The sequence below is a fragment of the Hirundo rustica genome, chromosome 1 (genome assembly GCF_015227805.2).
Source record: "Hirundo rustica isolate bHirRus1 chromosome 1, bHirRus1.pri.v3, whole genome shotgun sequence".
NCBI lineage: Eukaryota > Metazoa > Chordata > Aves > Passeriformes > Hirundinidae > Hirundo > Hirundo rustica.
The window spans coordinates 148,357,824-148,377,145 of record NC_053450.1 but is presented as its reverse complement, the minus strand read 5'-3'; the positions used below and the strand labels follow the sequence as shown (position 1 = coordinate 148,377,145).

Here is a 19,322-nt window from a genome sequence, read left to right as displayed (position 1 = left end):
CATTTTAAACTGATATTTAGTAACCTGCTCATGTTTGCAACAGTACATATATAGGAGACAAACTGTTAATAGAAATAAAAAAAACACTTGTGAAAATGATTCTCTTACTTCCTCACAATTATTTTGCTTTAGCTATGGCTTCACTGCAATGAGTAACAGTAAATGAAATTTTCCCTCTATCACTGTGTAGTAGTGGCAGATCACAGGTAGTGTAGAAAGCGTTTTGTTTTCATTTAACAGAGTACATGGTATCAGGTGGTGTTGATTGACATTTCTTGGATACTGCTTTACACAGCATTTCATGCAAATCATGTTTGAATGAGACTGCTGCATCAAATTACATTTCTTTCAGATTATAGCCCTTGCAGTTGTGAGACAGAGCTTGTTCAGCAGCTAGCAAAAGGCTTTGGTTTTTAACAGGTACTGTTTTCACAACTTGACTGCAAAGCTCTGTAATTACAGCACTTAAGATAGTGAAGGAATGATGGGCACTTTCTCTTATCAGATCTATAAGTAGTAGCAAGCAAATGCAGCATGAGATCGCTCCAGCTGTCAAGTATTGTCAGGCTGCCATAGAGGGAATGCAGTTTAAAATGCAGGTGACATAATACCCAACATCCTCCATTTGCTACTGGGCTTCTGATTAATCACGATTACCATACATTATCATACCATCAAATTTAATCATATCAGTGAATTCCCATCTGCAGGAGGAGCAGCAGCAGCAGCTAAACATGAGGGTAACAGCTATTAAATAAGAGAGAAATAGCTGGTTTCTAAATGCAGTAACCCTTTAACTTGTCATGTTGGCTCCAGTGTGCACGTGCTCTGTAGACAGTAAAATGGAGCAGAAAACTTGTGCATTTATATTTTATAGTTACTGTCACTTATCTTTCTGTTAGGTGATTGCTGTTTAGCACAGCCAAGGAAAATCAGTATTGTCGTGTTGTTTTTTTTCCCCCTTGTGTTAATGATGGTAGATTTTCTTCAGTCTCAGCTTTAGTACCTGCTAAACACAGGATCACAGAATGGCTGAGGTTGACAGGGACCTCTGGAGGTCACCTGGTCCATCCCTCTGCTCAAGCAGGGCCACCTGGAGCCAGTTACACAGGACCACATGTGGGTGGCTTTTGAATATCTTCAAGGATGGTACAAGTGCTCAGGCACCTTTACAGTAAAAAAGTTCTGGTTTATCTAGATATATAGGTTGTACATTTGGTTTTTGTAAATGTGAAGCTTTTAAAAAAATGTAAGCAAAGCACAGATTTTTATCAGCACAAAGAGGGGAAACCATTAATTAAGCACTGTTAAAGAGTTACTCTGCAGCAATCAAGACTTGTAAAGAAATCCAGTTAAAATATAGTCTGCTGAGTACAATACAGTAAGAATAATCTAGAGCTTAAACACTGAATAGAGAACTAAAATGTGTCTATTGTATTACTAGAGAGTATTAGATGATAGTATAGTTATCTTAAGCTGTTTCACTGAGATGAGGAAATGTCCTTTTAAAAGGTATCTCAGTACATTTGCATCATCACAATACAAAAAAGAGCCAATCTGTAAACTAGTATTTGTTCATCTTCTGTGCCTTCAGTTCTTGCTGATTCTATAGAATGTGAAAGTGAAAATGCTTCATTTTATTATAAAGCAGTAAGTCACTACTGTTACAGTAAAATAAGGCAATTCAGATTGGTATTATGGGTTGACTGAAGGTACCCAAAAATGATTAAAATGTTCAGACTTTCTTACCCAATGCATGAATAGTATCTGAAGGCATGTTGGGAACTCTGAGTATATAAAGTTCTTAACACCAATGTGTTTGTAAGGTCAAAGACTTGCAGAACACCTCAAAAATGAGATTTCCTAACAGAACTAAAAATCATCAATCCAGTAATTGCATTACTAAATAATCAGGTCCTTTACTGAGTCCAGGTTAGCAGCAATTCTCATTTTTGTTTTCTATAAAGCTGGCTGCTTCTTGACTTCTTTGGTAGCAACCTGACCATTTTTTGTTAAGGGGAGAAGCATCATCCCGCGGTCACACTGATGTTCTCAGACTGTTTTTAAACAAATTGTAACTGCAACTTCAAGCTTGGAGTGTAATGTAGAAGTCTGGAATTTGATATTCATGATCCAGTTTAGTTGTAGCCTCAAGTTTTGTTTCTAATTGTTAGTGACTTGCAGGCCACCAAGATACATGTAAACCTTGATGACATTTCCGTGGAGTAGTTTCTGCAAAGTCTGAGGAAAGATGTTATCTCATTAGTTCTGACAACAGGAGGGGTTCCTAATTTTTTATACGTCCATAAAACTGTTAGCTTTCAGCACAAAAACTATGCAGAAGGATTTTACTGTCTTGCACTAAATGATTATGAAATCCTCATCTTTCAAGGGAGAGTTCATTGTTCTAAATGACATTAGTGTCTCTTTCACTCTTTCCCCAATTGGTTTGTATTGTACTTAATCTTAAAAGTTAGAGAGCACCAAACAAAAATGATCATGCACTCTTCTACACCCACTCCTGCAGAGGATTGCAAACTCAAGTGAAACTGAATCTTCGAGGTGAATTAGTTAAATTTAGTGTTAAAGAAATTCCTTAGGTTTGGGGTTTGAGTGGTTTGAGTTTACTCTTCCCTCAGTCTGTGCAAGTTGCAACATCTCATCTCTGCTGGAGACACTCTTCCTTCATCCATGCAAAACAGATAGATGGGAGTGTGGATTTTTTTGCACATCAGCACTTTAAATTAGGAGTTTAAATCTAGAGTTGGGATCTAGTTACCAGTAAATTTTCTCTGCCTATATTTCATTAAGAACTTTCTGAAGCAGAAGTTCTCCTGTGGAGAAATGGTTGCATATGGGCCTCTCTGCTTTGTTGCCTCTCTTAGAAACACACTAAAGTTGGGAATGTTTTCGTCTCCATTTGCAAGTTGAATCTGTTCCTGCTGGATGTTTTGCTGGAATGCCCTGAAACTTGCTGAAAAGGGACACTTTTAGCAGTACAATAGTTCTAATTTTTAGCTTTAGTCTCCTGAACTGTTAGGGATTGTCAGTCTGCTGGGAATACCCATCTCTGTCTGTATTGCCTGTGTTATTTATTTTTAGCTATTTGATCATGAGTTGGCTTAAATAACAGGGGATTCCATGCCTTTCTTTCCTTGCTTGTACTGGTTTACCTTGTTGGCTAAATTCTGTTTTGAGACCCTAAACAGTGAAATAGGTCATTGATGATTTCTCTTACAGATGACCTGGACATCTGCCTAAGCCTCTTTATTAACTCATGGAGTTGTGTAGTGTCAACGAGGAGCTTGTCCAAGTTGTGTGGTACATTTTAATATTAAAAACTACTTTCAGCTCAGTTGAAAATATCAACCCATTCTCTCTGACTCAGAGTGCCTGTGGTGCCCGGATCTGTGCAGTGCGTGGACTTAAACCAGTGCTTGGCTATCTCTGTTTTCCCCTCAGAAAACATATTCCAGAAACTTTGAAAAGGCACATATATGGTAACATAAAACTGTTGTCTGGGCTTTTGTGGGCACTCTGAACTTTTCTGTCCGTGATTGGCATTAATTCAAGGTGTGCCTTTTGTATTTGGTGATCTTATCCTAAATCTTTTGAGAAAACCATGGTACTTGCTGGGTTTTAGTTCACTTTGGTGGACTTAGGTGATTGTCATAGATGTCAGAGGAACAATAGGGAATCATTGAAACCATGTTTTAAAAGTATCAAAAATTAATTTTATAATAAAATATTTTCATGAGTCATTCCTTTCTGTATGCTGTGCAAACTAAAAGAAAAAGCTGTGAAACTTTCAGACCCTTGTTTTGAAAGATACAAATACATATTTCTACTTGTAAATTTTTGCACCATATCCAAAATATATGAGCAGGGTTTCCTACACAAGAGGATGAAAAGTCAGTTCCTTGTACAGAAGGTAGTCAGTTTAGGAAAGCTTTTCAAAAAGTGTGGGGGCTGCAGAAATAAGAGGATTAACATCTTATGACAGATGGCTGTAGTTTTAATTGTCATAGGTTATAGTGGTCATTATTCTTTGCATTTAAACCATATAAGAAGAATTAACTGAGTGGCCCTGCTTAACCGTCAATGGGGTTCTCCTAGTTCTTTGCATTTTAAGCGAGATTAATAAATGAAAACATGTCGTACAGGCAGGGTGTATTTTATTGAAAGATTCATGAAGTTTCAATGACATTGTTAAGGTATTTAATTAGTCTCATGAAAAAAAGTGAAGTGACCCTTTTAGAGAAGCTGATAAATCATATAATAGCTGTTAGATCCTCTTTATTCCTTCCTTTATAAGATTAACTTTGTGCTAAGCAATTTATGCTAAGTTTTCTCTTTTATTGGTAACCAAAGTTATCTGTGCTTCATGAATAGATTATTGGAGATAACATCATGTAATTAACAAGAGATGCAGAAAAGTAAAAGTACAATTTGTGTAAGAATTGTATGAGAGAAAATGTTAATTTCTTAACTAGGAAGGATATTTAAAGGGATAAAAGGAAGGCAAAATAGTGCAGTTCTTTGAAAGGATTAAAGTAACCTTATCTCGTGTTCTTTCAGAAGGTGGGATTGCATGAGTGTGTGAAAGTCATGTTCAATGAGCTATTCACAACTCTAATGAATTGTAGACACAAGTTTGCATTGCCTTTTTTTTTCCAAAAGTGATTGATAAGGTGTAGGTTATGCCTTAGCTAAACTGAATAATTGAAATTAGTAAAAGGGGAAATTGTACAACCTGCAGTTGTTCAGAATTGTATAAAAATGTCAGTCTGAAGTGCAGTAAATCACGGTGTGTGTGGGAGGAAGAGTGAGTACATTTTTTGGTGAGAGTAAACATCACAAAATGAAATATTTAAGACAAAATGCCTGTCAGTAGCACTTCAGAGGAGAAGATGACACCACAGTGAAGTATTTCTGAAATGTCTGTGATTGTGTTCTCCTAAGAAATCTACGCAGAATCCTGTTTCTAGACCTCAGGTCTTGTATTCTTACACACCAATATCTTTTTTTCTTGAATTTTCAAAATAAAATTGCATGAGGATAAATTAATTATGGAGTTCTGAGCTTTCTTTAAAAACAGGAAAACATACAGGCGTCTGCTGGGTTGTTCTTATGGACATTTGTTAGGTGTCATGGTAACCATTTCTGTATGAAAGTGAACCACCCTTGTGGGATCTCACTGGCAAAGCACAGAAATTTTTGTCCTTTCCCTCAGTGTTAGAGTTGACCCCAGCGTTGGACTGAGATGTAGAACCTTGGAGCCGTGGCTGATTGTATGAATTTGCAATTTTCTTTTGTTAAGCTGGAACCTGTTAGCTTGAAAATAGGTGCTCTGGACACTGAGTAAGGAAGATTCCTGAAAGATTTAATAATGGTGAAGTAAGAGTTAAAATGTTTTTTTGCAGGGACTCTTAGCTGATGTGTGTACTGAATAGTTGGGTGTAATATGAAACTGTCCGGATAGAAAAACCATGAAAAATGAGAGTAACTACTGTGCATATAAAGATTTATTATGCATCTATGTTACAGTATGCTTATTTTATCAAAAACAGACCATTATGAAACCTGGCTTTTGCACCTGCTCTTCATTAATTTTTGAAGTTAAATAGCTCTGAGTGGTCTTTTCTTCCAAATACCACAAGGCATTTGGGGGTTATTAGCAACAAATACTTGCTGAATGTAGAGTTTAACATTAATGGTAAAATAATCCACTACTAAAATTGTAGTTTAACTACTGTTAAGCATGAAAAAAAAAACCCCACCAAAAAAAACAAGCCCACCCTCAAAAGCTTTAAGTAATAGAGAGCTGTTATATTACTTTTTATTGGTTTTAGGACAATTAGAATTTGACATAAGTAAAAGTTGAAGTGGTAGTACTGTTGTATTTTTATGGAATTTGAAAAAAAAAAAGTAATGTCATTTGTGAATAGACAAAGACCTCATAATGTAGAAAAATACCTATCATAGTTTACATATTTTCTTTTTTTAAAGAAAGTTCATATGTGTCTGGAAGTAGTTGGACATTAGAGTTTTAGTTTCACATGTAGCGTGTGATATGAATCAGCCACACAATTGAATTCCTCTTGGAATTACCCTGGAAGCTTTTTCAGAAGAAAAATCTCAGCAATGTAAGATATGAAAATATAAGCTTCCCCCTCCCTGTTTTACTGTTTTTTAGAGCAGAAGTTTTTATCTTTAGGGATATAGAAGCAAAGCTGTTTAGGAAAGAAGTGGAGGTCAGTCTGTCATGACTGTGAGAAGGAAAAGAATCAGACTAATTTTTTTTTTTTTTTTTTTAGAAGCAAACATTGGTAATTCATTTTTTCAGCAAATAACAAATGTCTTTGCAATTAATTTTGCATGATTAGCCTTTGGTTATCAGCCAAGAAATGTGATCAGTCATAATTTGGTAGTTTTTCAAAATGTCATATACATAAAGTTAAAATCTGCTCAGCAATCAAATAAGTAGGTATTTGTTAGTGAATCTGGAATCTTAAGAAGTGGAAAAAAACCCCATAGTTCTTAACTGCTAGGGATGGAAAAAGAGAGGCCAATAGGAAGAGTTCCAAACTTCAAATATTTCCTTCTTGCTCTTTCTCGGACTGTTGTAAGAATTCTTTTGACCCAAACTTGCATTGTGGCATGTACTTATGAGATATACTACTAATTAGAGAAAAAAATTCTTAATGTATCTTAGTGAGCATTTGTTGGGATTTTTTGACACCAGCTTTTGGATAACAGTTGGATACCAGTTACTTTGTGTTAAATCAATGCAGATATTTAGAGGACACAAAACGTTTTTCAGGTGAATGGTTCTTAGGATGGATGGACACCTTTGGTAGAGATGATCACAGGGAGCTTGAAATCAGCATTGCTATTATTTTAACAGTAGAATGTCTTGCTGGTTATTGGTCCGTGTGGTTTTTTTTGTAAATAAACTGTAATATTTTTTAAAAAAGCATGAGCTTTCTTAGACCTAAAATGACCTCAGTTCTAAAGCTTATTAAATAAAGATTTGTTTCTTTATGATGGGAAATAAAAAGTTTCTCTCAGTGTGTGTAATACTAACAAGACTTCGGTGGCCTAAACCAAGATGTTGTGCTGGTTGCCAACCTCATTTTGAATCCTTCTGGTTGAAATTTTCCAAATATTTTCATTCCAAGACTGAAGTGGTAGAAAAATACTCTTGTGCCCAAGTGGGTTATTTAGAAATGTTTTATTATTACTCAGTTTTCAAGGAAGAAAACTGAGCTTGGCTGCACTGAAGATGTTTCAGTCCATAAGGGCTGTGTGAAATTCAACAGGACTTTCCATGCATTTGCAATTCAGGGCTGCCTTAGGAGGAAATAAATCTGGGCATAATAATGTGAGTACAGGTTGGCAGGAGAGGGAGGGGTATTACAAAGAATTGTTTATTTAAAATAAATATACTGGATTTTTTTCAATCTCTGCCTGCTGCTTCCCTGGCAGGAAAAGGAGGGGAGATGGCCTGGTGTAAGTGTACAGGCAATGAGATCAGGGGCTGAGTGGGACAAGTAAGAGCTCTTGACCAGCTGCCACAACACAAGACCACCAGCCTGGAGTCGGGAAGCTGGATCCATGCTGGGATTAGGAACCAGTGAGCAGAGTGAAAGACTTGATGGGGAGGAGATAATGTACCTGAAGGAGCAAGAACAAAAAGGCAGATTGGGCGAGGAATTAATAGTGAAGAAGATGCTTGAGACCAGGTTACAAATGTGGTTGAGAAGCAGAGATGGCTGCTTATTTTGTAGCCTAAGCCTGTTGCCTTTCAGCCTAGCACGAAAACAAGTTTGGGAGGGAGGGGAGAGACTGATAAGGATCTGTTACTCGACCAGGACAGAATACATGGAGTTTGGAATAAGCAGGTAGAGGAGCCTGTGATCACTGCACTGCTATTTGGTGCTTGGAACCAAGCCCAGACAGATCATTGCTGCTGCCGGTTCTTCAGCTCGTGTGGCAGATATGTGACACTTAAGATTTATTAGCCCAGGTTTCAGTAAGTTTCCACGTAATTTGTTTTTCACTGGCTATTTTACAAATGACTAAGATAAGTATGTCTAGGGAAAAATAGGAGGAATTTGAGAGCTTCTGAGTCAGGCTCTCTGAAAATGGGTAAAAAAGATTGTCAAGACCATGTTCTGTCCCGAGATGCCAGATGAGCACATGAGTACGTGCTGTAAGTCAGATGCAAGATTAAAACCATCTTTTGTGCAACTGCCCTGTTGAACTGGGTTCTTCCATGCTCCTGTTGCAGTGACCTTGTGCATTGCCCACTGATAAACTAATAACCAAACAGCTAAAACTGAGATGGTTTGCTGGGTGCCTCCCTCAAGGATGTGCAGCATGTGGAAGGGCTGTGTGTTCCCTGGGATTGGTGTAAGAGCAATACTTTGAAAAATAGGCTTTTATTCCCAGGGCTTCCAAGGTGAGGGAATGTATCTAACCTTAGTTTGAAAGGAGCTCTGGCAGCTCCTGTGTGCAGTGATGCTGGAGGTGCGTTTTGGGAGCGAAGGGTCAGGATCCTCATGGTTTGTGTTCATTTGGTCTTTTGGCAGGCAGCCAGTGCTGTCCTGCTCAACATGAGGGAAGGGCAGTGCAGTTGAACACCCTTGTTCAGCTAAACCTGAAAAAGTTTTTATGGAACAAATAAATGTAACTTTTTTCCATCCCAAACAGCCCCTTCTTGCTCCAACTGCTGTTGTTTGCAGGCAGACTGCAATTCAAAGGCAGTAGTCAGTTCCAGGGTGGCAGGAATACTGTGTGTTGTAACTGTTCACTTGCAGAAATGTAGAGCTCCTCCTGCAAACAGTGTGCATGTTATGAGGACTGTCATGCTTGAGTGTAATATAATGTCTTTTCACTAAATGAAATACCCACAGGAGTCTGGCTGACTGGAAGCACTGGCAAGGGGATATAGGCCCTTTAATCTCTAGGAATGAGAGTATATTTACAGTTGGTGGCTGTATAATGACATAAAATAAGTAGTCACAGTCTTGGTCCCAAATAAGAGTATCTCACATATCCCCATTCAGGTGTTTCAGGAAGGCTACAGATTTAATAATGGGTCTGATCCTTGGTGCTTTTCATCTACTTATTTGGGCTTTGCCAATCCCAGTTGTATTGTGCTGGTAGAAGGCTGTAAAATAGCTCTGTCTTGTGCTGCTTTGATAGTGAGTAACACTAACAGTGGCTCCAGGGCCATTGTTACTGTGTGAGAAATTCTTATCCTAAAATTCCGGTCTTCATGCAGTACAAATATGATAGGGTGAGACTTGTGCATACCCTTGGTGAGGGCAACTCAAGAGATAAAAGATAAGCTACTGCAGTTTAGTTGTTTGGCCCTTTCCTGATGACGATACTTCAGTCTAGCAGGGAGTTTTTGGTCTGGAATCTGTTTGGAAAAGCTTGTCTTCAGTAATACAAGTTTTAATCTTCAAGGTGAGCATCACATGTAGACAGAACAGATCCCACCACTGATTTCAGAATCTTCATAAAGAGGAAAGCAGGGATGTTCACAGATTATTTTCATTATGTACTTGATTTACTTACATAATAAGGAAATGAGAATATAATTTATGTGAAGCACAGCTTAGTCTGTATATCAGAGGTTTCTAATGTGTTTTGTCAATTTTTGATACAAAAGAAAAAGAACTCTAGTGTGAATTACTCAATTAAATGTCTGTTCTGCGGAGTTCTGCTTTTGTATTAACATACTGCTTCCTGCAATATGCAAAGGCATTAAAAAAAAAATAAAAATCCAATGTCTTACTGGGAGAAAGAAAATTTTGTACTCTTCCTTGCAATGCTTCAGATGCTAAACTGTGAATTGACAGAAATGTTACTCTCCTTAATTCTTTTAGAATGATGATCTCTTTAATTTTCTGGATGCCATAAATTGTCCTTCCCCCCGCTTTTTTTTAAGTAAAGCTGCTCCCTTCGGTAGCTTACATTGTGCTAAATTGATGATGAAGAATAGTAGGGTTTATGAAGATAAATGTCAGGAATGTCTTCTAAAGTAGACATTCAGATTTTTTTGGATTAATGGGAAAGAAGGTCAATAATTGCATGGATTTCAATAAGCTTGAGATGAAATGGCATTCCTGTGGTGCTAGTGATTATTAAAACATTGTGAATTCATTTCAAGATACTGTACTCGGGTTTAATATATCTTCCATTGTGAAGGAATGACTCAGTAAGGGCTGTCAGTTTGTACAGGTGATAGGAGATAATTCATACAGCAATTGTATTTTTAAGAGGAAAAAAGTTATAGCAGACAATACATAAATTTCTGCATGGCAGCCTTAATTTTAATTCTGCCTTATTAAATAGGGCCCTCCAGACTTCCAGCAGCATACGCCTGGACCAGTTCCTACCAACTTCTCCCAAGCCCCGAGGCTGCCAATCCAGGACCAGTGGAGAGGGCCACCCCCACCACCTCCACCACTCCCTCCTCCACCTCCTCAGGACAGAGATCCTTTCTTCATAGCAGGTGAGCATTTTCAATCCCATTAACAATTAACACCCACCTTTTGTAAAGTGACTGCGCATCCCACAACATGAAATGTTCAGAAGAGCCTGAAGGCTGGAAGATCATCTGATGTAGCCAGGCTGGTACATGCCAGAAATCTGGTTGTCTAGTATATTTTTGCTTCTTTTGATGTGGCTTTTTTACTTTTTTTTTAGTATGTCTTCACCTGTAACTGCCATGAATCTGCATATTTATATGGACACAAAAGTAATTAATATCTAAATGATTGTTGCAATGAAGTTGTTGCACTTTGTTACAGTTTGGATAACAAATAATTCGCCATGCACTTGGATTTCCTCTTGTAACTCTTTTAAACTGCCTGGACTGTGTGTGTGGTGTAAGAAATTTGTTAAGATTAGATAAAATTATACAGCCTAGCGATCAAAAGAGACTAAGTGCATATTTATATTTATACCATATTTATATAGTATTACACCAATTATATTTATATATTATATATTATATTTATACCAATATATATGATATTATACATGTACAATATGTAAAAATGTGCTAAATACCTGTTTAGTGAATGGTGTCAACGCTTTATGAGTTCTTCTGCAATTTAAACTATAATTGGTGGAATCCTTCATTGATTTTATTAAAGTAGAATTTCCAGAAGGTATTGTTGATTCCAGTTATGCTGGTCTTTCAAGGATCAATTCCTTTTATACACAAGTGACAGGAACAAAACATAACCTTGAGGGTAGGTCTTACAATTAAAACATCCCGTACAGTTTTGCATTCTACAAATTTCAAGTTACTTTCCGAAACAGACTAGAGCTTTATGTTTCCGAAATGCATTTGTGTCCCGGGGAAGCTGTCATTTAATCGGTTCTCTCGTTCCCACAGATCCGAGGTTCCCGGGTCATCCCTTGTTTGAGCAGCGAAGCCCCCCGCCGCCCCCGCCTCCCCCGCTTCTGAACAGCGCCCATCCCGTTCCTGCGCAGAGCCCCATGCCGTTCAGCCCGCCCGGGCCCGCCTTTAACCAGCAGGGACAGCAGCCCGTGTACCCCCGGGATCGGCCGGTGCGGCCCAGCATGCAGCCCCAGGGCCCGGTGGGGATCCTGCACTTCAACCAGCCGGGCTCTGCCACCCCGCGGCCCTTCATCCCCCCGCGGCAGCAGTTCCTGCAGGCGCCGGGACAGCCCTTCCTGTCCCCGCACACGCAGCCCAGCATGCAGGTACGGAGCCGAAGCCCATCGGCCTTGCGGGTCCGAGGGGGTGGCCGTGTAGTGCCGTGCCTGCGGCACTGGAGAGCGATGATCTGCTCCCCGCTGCCGTGTCCCGGTGTCCCTCCGGCCCGAGGCCCGCTCGGCGCCGGGCCCGGGGCAGCGCGGGGCGGCAGCGCCCTCTGCCGGCGGCCGCGGCGCCGCTGGAGCGGGGCAGCGCTTCGGGGATGGGCACAGGGCCGGGGTAAACAACATTAGAAAACGGTGTAGAGGACAGGAACCCTCGAATTCATCTTTTTTAAATTCAGTTGTTGCCTTACACAGGTTTTAAGTGTAGAACGACCTTACACTACTTCTGCTGGTCTGTTTTTTTCCTCTGTGTGATTTTACTTTAAGCTGGTTCATATCTGCTTAGAGTTCTAAGAACTTGGGAGGCTGGAGCTGTTTTTCAGGAGTTTATTACCTTGAAACTAAAATTTTTTGGTTTTTTTCACGTGAAGGGTCCCATGCATCCTCCATTACAGCCTCAGCCACAACCTCAGCCTCAGCAGCACCATCACCAGCAGCAACAGCAGCACCATCACCAGCAGCAGCAGCAGCATCACCATCTCCAAGGGCCTCCACAGCCCTTAATGCCCATGAACCAGCCGCAGTTCCGGCCCCACATGCCAGCCACACAGCAGCAGCCAAATAACAACAGGATGCAGTGTCAGCCACGACAGGGTCCAATGAAGCCAAGGCATGTAAGTACCACATACGTCAGTGTCCTGCATGAGTAGCAGGAATATAAGCACAGGTTGCAAAACTCACCTATGTGGGTTTTCAATTCTATTTATTCTATTCCTGCTCTTTCCTCTACATTTACCATTCCCTGCTTGTTTTCTGCCTTGATTATTTTATAGCCTACATTGAAATATACCATGTATATCTTTCTTTTCTCCTCTGGTCTTCAGTCTTCTTTTTGATTTGGGTCCAACAGGAGATGTAGCAGTTGGCCAAGAACTAGCAGTAAAGGGGTTTTGAAAGATAGATTTGCTTTATAAGGCTTTACAACTGCTGGTAGTCTGCAATTGTGTGGGAGCCTAGTTCTGTGACACTCTTTTAATTTGAAGTTGTCTCTGTACCACTGCTGATCAGTTTTTTAGTTTAGATAATGCCTCTTCCATCTTGTGAGTTTCCTCTGATGCAACATATTCTGCTGCTTGGTAGTTGAGTAGCACAACAGCCTGGAGCAGCGCTCAAGACAATATAACTATAGTTCAGCATAATTGCTTTCATTAGGAAAGGAAATCGCACAGTGAATCCAATTTCTGAGAATGGTGTTAAACAAGTGAGATTGTTTTGGTTTTAATTTGAAAAAAATGTTACGAAAATGTTCTCATTCCTGCTTTTTCTTTCTGTCATTAAAAATATTGTGACATTAAAAAGCAAGCTCTTCACAAAGCGTGTTTTCCCATACCGAACTAAACCGGGAAGACGTGAAACCAAAACCACTTCAGGCTGGTTTGTGATGCAAGTCAGCAGGTTTTTTTTTTTCCTTTCTGCTTTTCAGAGTACCCCATCACAGAATATTGTCAAGCGTTCGAATCAGCAGCTGCAGTCGGCTGCTCCCAGGAACAGCAACCTGCGCGAGTTGCCGATAGCCCCGTCCCACGCCATGGAGATGAGCAACAACAGGCGAAACTCCACCCCAGCTGCTCAGGTCAAACCCATTACCAGCACCATGTCTGCCAACAAGCCTGTCACTGGTGGTGGGAGCTCCCAGGGAAGGCCTGAGATGAAAGCTAAAGCAATCACTCCAGTGAGTCAGGCAAAGTCAGAAGGAAAATCTGAACCAGAGGTAAGGGAATTTTTTTTTTTTTGCGTTTAAACAAAAGACCAAAAACCGAACAACAAGAAACAAAGGTCCCACCTTTAAAAAACTTTTCTGGTCTGATTTATGAACTGAAAGCATGCTTAATGTATTATTCACCAAATATTTTTTTGGTGCCACTAGAGGCCTCCCTTCTGAATTGCACTTTTCTCTTTTATTGCAACAGCAGAAATAGTCTCCATTGACATAAAAGGTCTGGAAGGTTGGCAAGGCAATGGTGAACTTGTTTTGCAGGAACAGGAGTCATTTCTACTAGTAAAAGACAGAATTTGATTAAAGGTGATCAGTGATACAAGTCTCTGAAATGCTCACTTTGCCCATTTTTATCTTTGAGGAATTATAATTTATTTTCAGCTGATCATATTTTTTTTAAGTCTGAAAGCCTCTTCTCTGTCACCTTGTATGATGCTGTATAGCTCAAAGGAAGAAAGAAGACTCTTTGGAGAGCTGTCTTTCTCTTGGTGTTTTCCTTTAAGCAGTTCAGTCTCTACTAGGCCATGAGCGTTCATGCAGGAGATCATAGCTGTGCTGTCCGAGGAGCTTCTTGCTCTTGCAAAAGAAAATTTCTTTTTTATGGAACCTTTTCATGTAAGGGAAAAATGGAGATGCTTTAAAGTTTTCCATTTTGGAGAAAGTGATGCTGTTTGCTCTGCACAATTGAAAAAATCAGATTTTTTCAAACACTGAAAACCAGTGTTTTCAGCTTCATTGGATCGTGTCATATGAACAGATGACCATTTCTCTGTACAGATCTCCTGGAAGCTAGAGAAGACTCTCCATGAGCTCTGTAACTTTGAGAGAGGGGGTAGGATTGAGCTGATGATGCTCTTTATCCTGAGCATGACAGCTAAATGCACCCTGTGTGCTTTGTCAGGCTATTCTGTGAAGAACTGTAAATCTTCATAGTTAACATGAATCTTGTCTCAAGGACCAGGTTTTCTTCAGCAACTGTTGAAAGCTTTAATTGTGATAATGCTGTCTTCTTTTTAAGCTGCTCATGATTAGCTTTTCACCTTGTTCTTGAATTAGGGATGGTCATAACTAATTTCCACAAATGAGGCACAAAAGAAACCCAAAGCTTATCAGTGTTTGACCTCCTGTGCACTTGGTTTTCAATGGAAATTTAAAAAAAAATCCTTTTTTAGCTTTAATATTCACCTTTTTGGAAAAAATATTTAAGTAATCTCTTTCCCCTCAATTCAGTCTCTTGGAATAATCTCAGTTACAGAAAATGCAGTGCTTCATAGAGCATCCTTGTCTTTCAGGCCATTAGTAAGGTAAGTCGTGAAAAATCACAGGGCTCCCCATCTAAAACATCTCGAAATGTAGTGTAGTCATATGAAGATTAAGGCATTAGTTCTGAAGTATCTCTGGCAATATTTAGAAAATGATAAGCATATTTTTTTAATTTATTTTAATTGAGTGAATTAGAAAAAGAAACAAACAACCTCAAAGCAGTTATCTTGTTGTCTCCATTTTACATTTTAAACATATTCTAGCCTGTGGTTATAAGACCAGCTATTCTTCCCTGTGTGAATTCTTGGTGTATTACAAATAAAGCCTTATTTCTCTGTCAAAACTGTCATTGAAAAAATTACAATACCTGTTTTATGCGAGTTTTTGCAAAGCAGGATAAAAAACCAGGGTGGTGTTGGAAAAAATGAAGTCTCCTAGTAAAGCCCTTGTAGATATATTTGGCAAGCATTAGGAGAGTGTGACTATGTACACTCAACCTTCTCCTTGCAAAGCACACCTGGAACAGGGCCTGGTGCTGCAAACAGTGTAGTAGCAGTTGTCCCATTTCTGCTGTGCCACTGCAGTGGTCTTGTTCACTGCTGCTTCTTCTTGTCGCTCTTACAGATGGGAATGCTGCACTCAAAATGTTCATTTATAAACTTTTAATCATATTCTTCACTGTTTTTGTAGTGTTTGTATGTTATTACATAGCTCTCCTTAGGCAGATTGTAATGTTTTGCAGTCTTTTTTGTGTTTTTCTTGTAATTAGCTGACTTCATCCTCTTCTTTTGCTTCTGATGATGATGAGAAAGAGTTAAGTTCTGTCACCTATTCTGGTGTGTGGCACATAACTGAATTGGGCAGGTTATTTTGCAAGTGTCTTCAACTGGAAAATTAAGACTTTTCTTTGCATCTTTCTTCCAGAGTCAGTGGCTGTATTTATGAGTGGCCTATCATTTAGGAAGCACCAAAAAAATAGCAATATTGCCTGTTAGAGGCTTTGCTCACCCTAAATATAGATATTAGAAAGTTTTGCAATGTGAGTGATTAGAAGATGAGGAACTATATATTAATGAATGCTTGTGTTCCTGTGAGGCTGCAAAATACTGACCTTAAATGCCTGTTTAGAATAGCTTTTACTCCCCAGGATTTAAATTGTATATCCTCAGTCTGAAACATCATTTTGTCATTGAGATAGGAAAGTCTGGATGATGTGGGCCTAATTCTGCTCCTGTTGAAGTCAGCTTAGGATAAGAGGAATTAAGGCAGTATTAAGCATTTTTGAATTTAAAGAAGAGGGAGAATGGAGAAAGATAATGTGTCTTTAGGAGAAATGGATATTGGAGCTCAGAACATGAGGGAAGTCAGTAGAGCACTACGTAGTCATCGATGTTCTGATGTTAGTACTTAAATTGGGGATAATGTCCTTGATGTACTGAAAAAAACCCTTTGTATTCCATGCTTCCAAATCCAGTGAATTGTGAATTTGAGTTGTTGGATTTTATGTGGCTGTCTTTTCTAACAAGGTTTGCAATATGGAAAAGAACTTCTGCATTAAATTACTAGATCAAATGTATCTGAATATTTTCATTTCTTTAGAAATGAACTACCTGGAAAATTGTAAATGTCTTAAACTATTCTCTCCAGTTTACAAAACATGTCTTCGAGATTTTTGTAGTGGTGCCTCCTGTATTATGCTTAGAAGAGTCTTATTGTAGTTTTTGTTTGCCGTTGGAAATTAGCAAGAGGATAGTGCTTATTGGAGTAACTTGTAATCTTGTTCTTGGCTCTTGCCCTGTTTGTCCAAGATGTGCAGCATGTCTGCTTTGTAAGGTGTGTCATACCTTCCTGGGGTTCAGGAGCAGATGTTATCAGCAATCTGATAGTGTGTAGGTAGGTGTGTGTAGATATCCTTTAATTCAGGTGATTTGTGGGTTTGAACACAAGCAGACAAATGAAGCAATTTGGATCTGGCTGTAGCTTTTGCAAACACTTAGCATGAATTTTTAGACAAATTATTCTAGCCTCTTACGTTTTTAATGTTACAGATTAAAAGAATAAAGACAAGCCTGCTGCATAGATTTGTGTTTCTGCCACAGATCAAACCATTTTGATTGCTCTGTTCTTGCACCTATTTTACTGAGACACATAAGTGACCCTGATTGCATGATTCCTTTTTTGTTTCTTTGGGAGCCAGCCAGAACATTAAGTGTCTGGTTCTTATGACTCAGCATTTAGTTCAATTAATTGGCAATTAATCCTTCAGACCTCTGAAAAGGCATGAGTTTGTTTATTTCTTTTTAATTCACTACATGAAAAGCAAGCTACTGGTACTAGGACTATAATTTCAGTAGAAAGTTTAATCCCTTGATTTAGAGTGCGTCCTTGCTGTCTTTTCCCTAAGTCAACAGTGCCATTCTAGGCTCCTCAAAAGAAGGATGTGGGACTGCTGCTTCTCTTGCTGGTGCGCTTCAGCTAGATTCAGGAAAGGAGCCTGTAACATTTTCTTTTGATGCTTTCCATCAGAACTGCCTTGGACCTTAAGGCAGAAGAAAAACCTTACAGCTAAGACTCAGTCGTTTTTCAAACCTCAGTGAAATGCATTATGTTAAAGCTGTTCAAAGACGGATGAGAATTCCCAATTAAAAAAAAAAAAGCAAACTCAAGACCTGGTAGAAAAAATCCACCCCCACAAAACTAAGTGCACGTCTGGCCTTTTGTACTTTGCAGCCTCCTGAATATACATGTACCATGTACCATTTTTTCATGTTGGGGAGTTCTCTACCCAAAATATGTGAAGCTTAATAGTTTATCTATGGAAGAGGGTGCTCCATGTTTTTCTGTGAAAATAATACTGGTTCGAACTTTGAAAGATGTGTACTTTTCCCCATTTGATTCTGAAGGCAAAATCCTTGCTTGCCTTGCGTTTTTTTTTTTTTTTTTCCTTGGCAGTGTTGTTGTTTGTTGGAGAAATCTATACTGGGCTTACTAAACTAACGGGATGGAAATCATTAGCAGTAGGCATTGTGTCCTGTGTTCATCTTGACCCTGTCCTGCCTGTTCCAAATGTCCTTATTGCACACTACAGGTCATTTATATGTACTATACATCACATATATTCCCCCACTCTGTAGGACGATGTATTAAAGGTGCTCTTAAAGCTGAGAAGGGCATTTAACTGCCTCTGTTTTCATCTTGACAAGGAGTTTGCTGTCCTCAGTCTGTACTGTTGGGCCATTGTACAAATTGAGTTAAACCTGACTTCTAATAGAGGTATTTTGTTACTCATCACAGGGCCTTTATCTTCCTCTAGTTGCAAGGGTGTTTTGTTCAGCGTTTAACAGTAGTAGTAACTTGCTTTTGAAGGATTTTGGTCTTCCTTCAGCCTGTTAACAGACTGATCTGCAGTTGTCATATAACCTCAGGGCTCTTGATGCTTGATTTTAACCTTTAAGAGGGGATTGACTTCCTAGGATCATTACTAATTTCCTGAGTTAAGTTCCAGAAAGGAAGGTTTCAGATTATATTTGTGTTCAAGTTGCCTAAATATTTTACTAAGCATTCTTCAGACTGCATTTGTGTTGGTAATAGAGTTTGTCAGTCATCTTCCTGTGTTTAATTCTTGCATAGCTGGAATCAGTGTATGTGTGCAAGGGCTGTTGCAGGGATGTATTAGTCAGAGTCCCTCGGGATGTTCTTTCCTTGTCTGCTGGCAGGACTCATTTCAGTGTTTTGCAAAGCACACAGCTCTGTGCTGCTATGTGTAACCTTTGAGTGGGTGTTCTGAGCTTACCACATCGTGATCTACATCTCCCAAGGCCTTCAGATCTTGTTAGGTGATAAAATGAGCAGGCAAATCCCTCATAATAAAGAGCACTGGTAGAAGTGGCGATTTTCTGAGGACTGGTGCTGCAATGTTCCAATCGAATATAATGGGAAACAAAAATTACAGGGCTGCCTCCAAAAGTGAACTTGGTATTGGCTTATGGCATCCATCAGGCTTGTTTAGATAAACCATAAAATATTTTGATCTAAACCAAAGCAGGTGAATAAACTAATTCAGTAAGTTAAGTGAAACAAGTTTTCCCTCTGAACAATTGTAATAATTATGATACTTGGTGTCTCTGAAAATGACTGAAAATTTTATTAATTGCATCAGGATCTGCATAACAGCACCTCCTCCTCCTAGATGGAGCTTACGTGTTTTCTTACCCTTTGCAAACTATTCTTAAGGGTCTTAATTTTTCCTTCTATTTCATAAGGGTCATATTCTATTCTTTTTTGCTACAGTCCAGCATCTCCAGTTTTCAATACAAGTTGAAATATTTGGGTTTTCTCCTGTGGAAGTATGTTTCTGTACTATCTATCAACACAGATCTCTAATTTAGTTGTCACAGTGATTATTAATCACCACCATCATTTTCCATAAAGTATAAAGACAAGAACTTCTGGATAGATGCAGCATTCTCATGCA

At 39.0% G+C, this 19,322-nt stretch overlaps 1 protein-coding gene across 5 annotated transcripts in view; it reads left to right on the top strand.

Annotated features, from left to right (window-relative positions):
- Window positions 1-19,322, top strand: part of RBM33 (RNA binding motif protein 33) — a 97,077-nt gene that overhangs the window by 45,639 nt on the left and 32,116 nt on the right. For all 5 annotated transcript variants that reach the window (XM_040059278.1, XM_040059288.1, XM_040059267.1 and 2 more), the window contains exons 11-14: window positions 10,369-10,528; window positions 11,420-11,751; window positions 12,240-12,482; window positions 13,292-13,579. In XM_040059278.1, coding sequence (XP_039915212.1) covers window positions 10,369-10,528; window positions 11,420-11,751; window positions 12,240-12,482; window positions 13,292-13,579 — 1,023 coding nt within the window. The remainder of the gene's footprint in view (window positions 1-10,368; window positions 10,529-11,419; window positions 11,752-12,239; window positions 12,483-13,291; window positions 13,580-19,322) is intronic.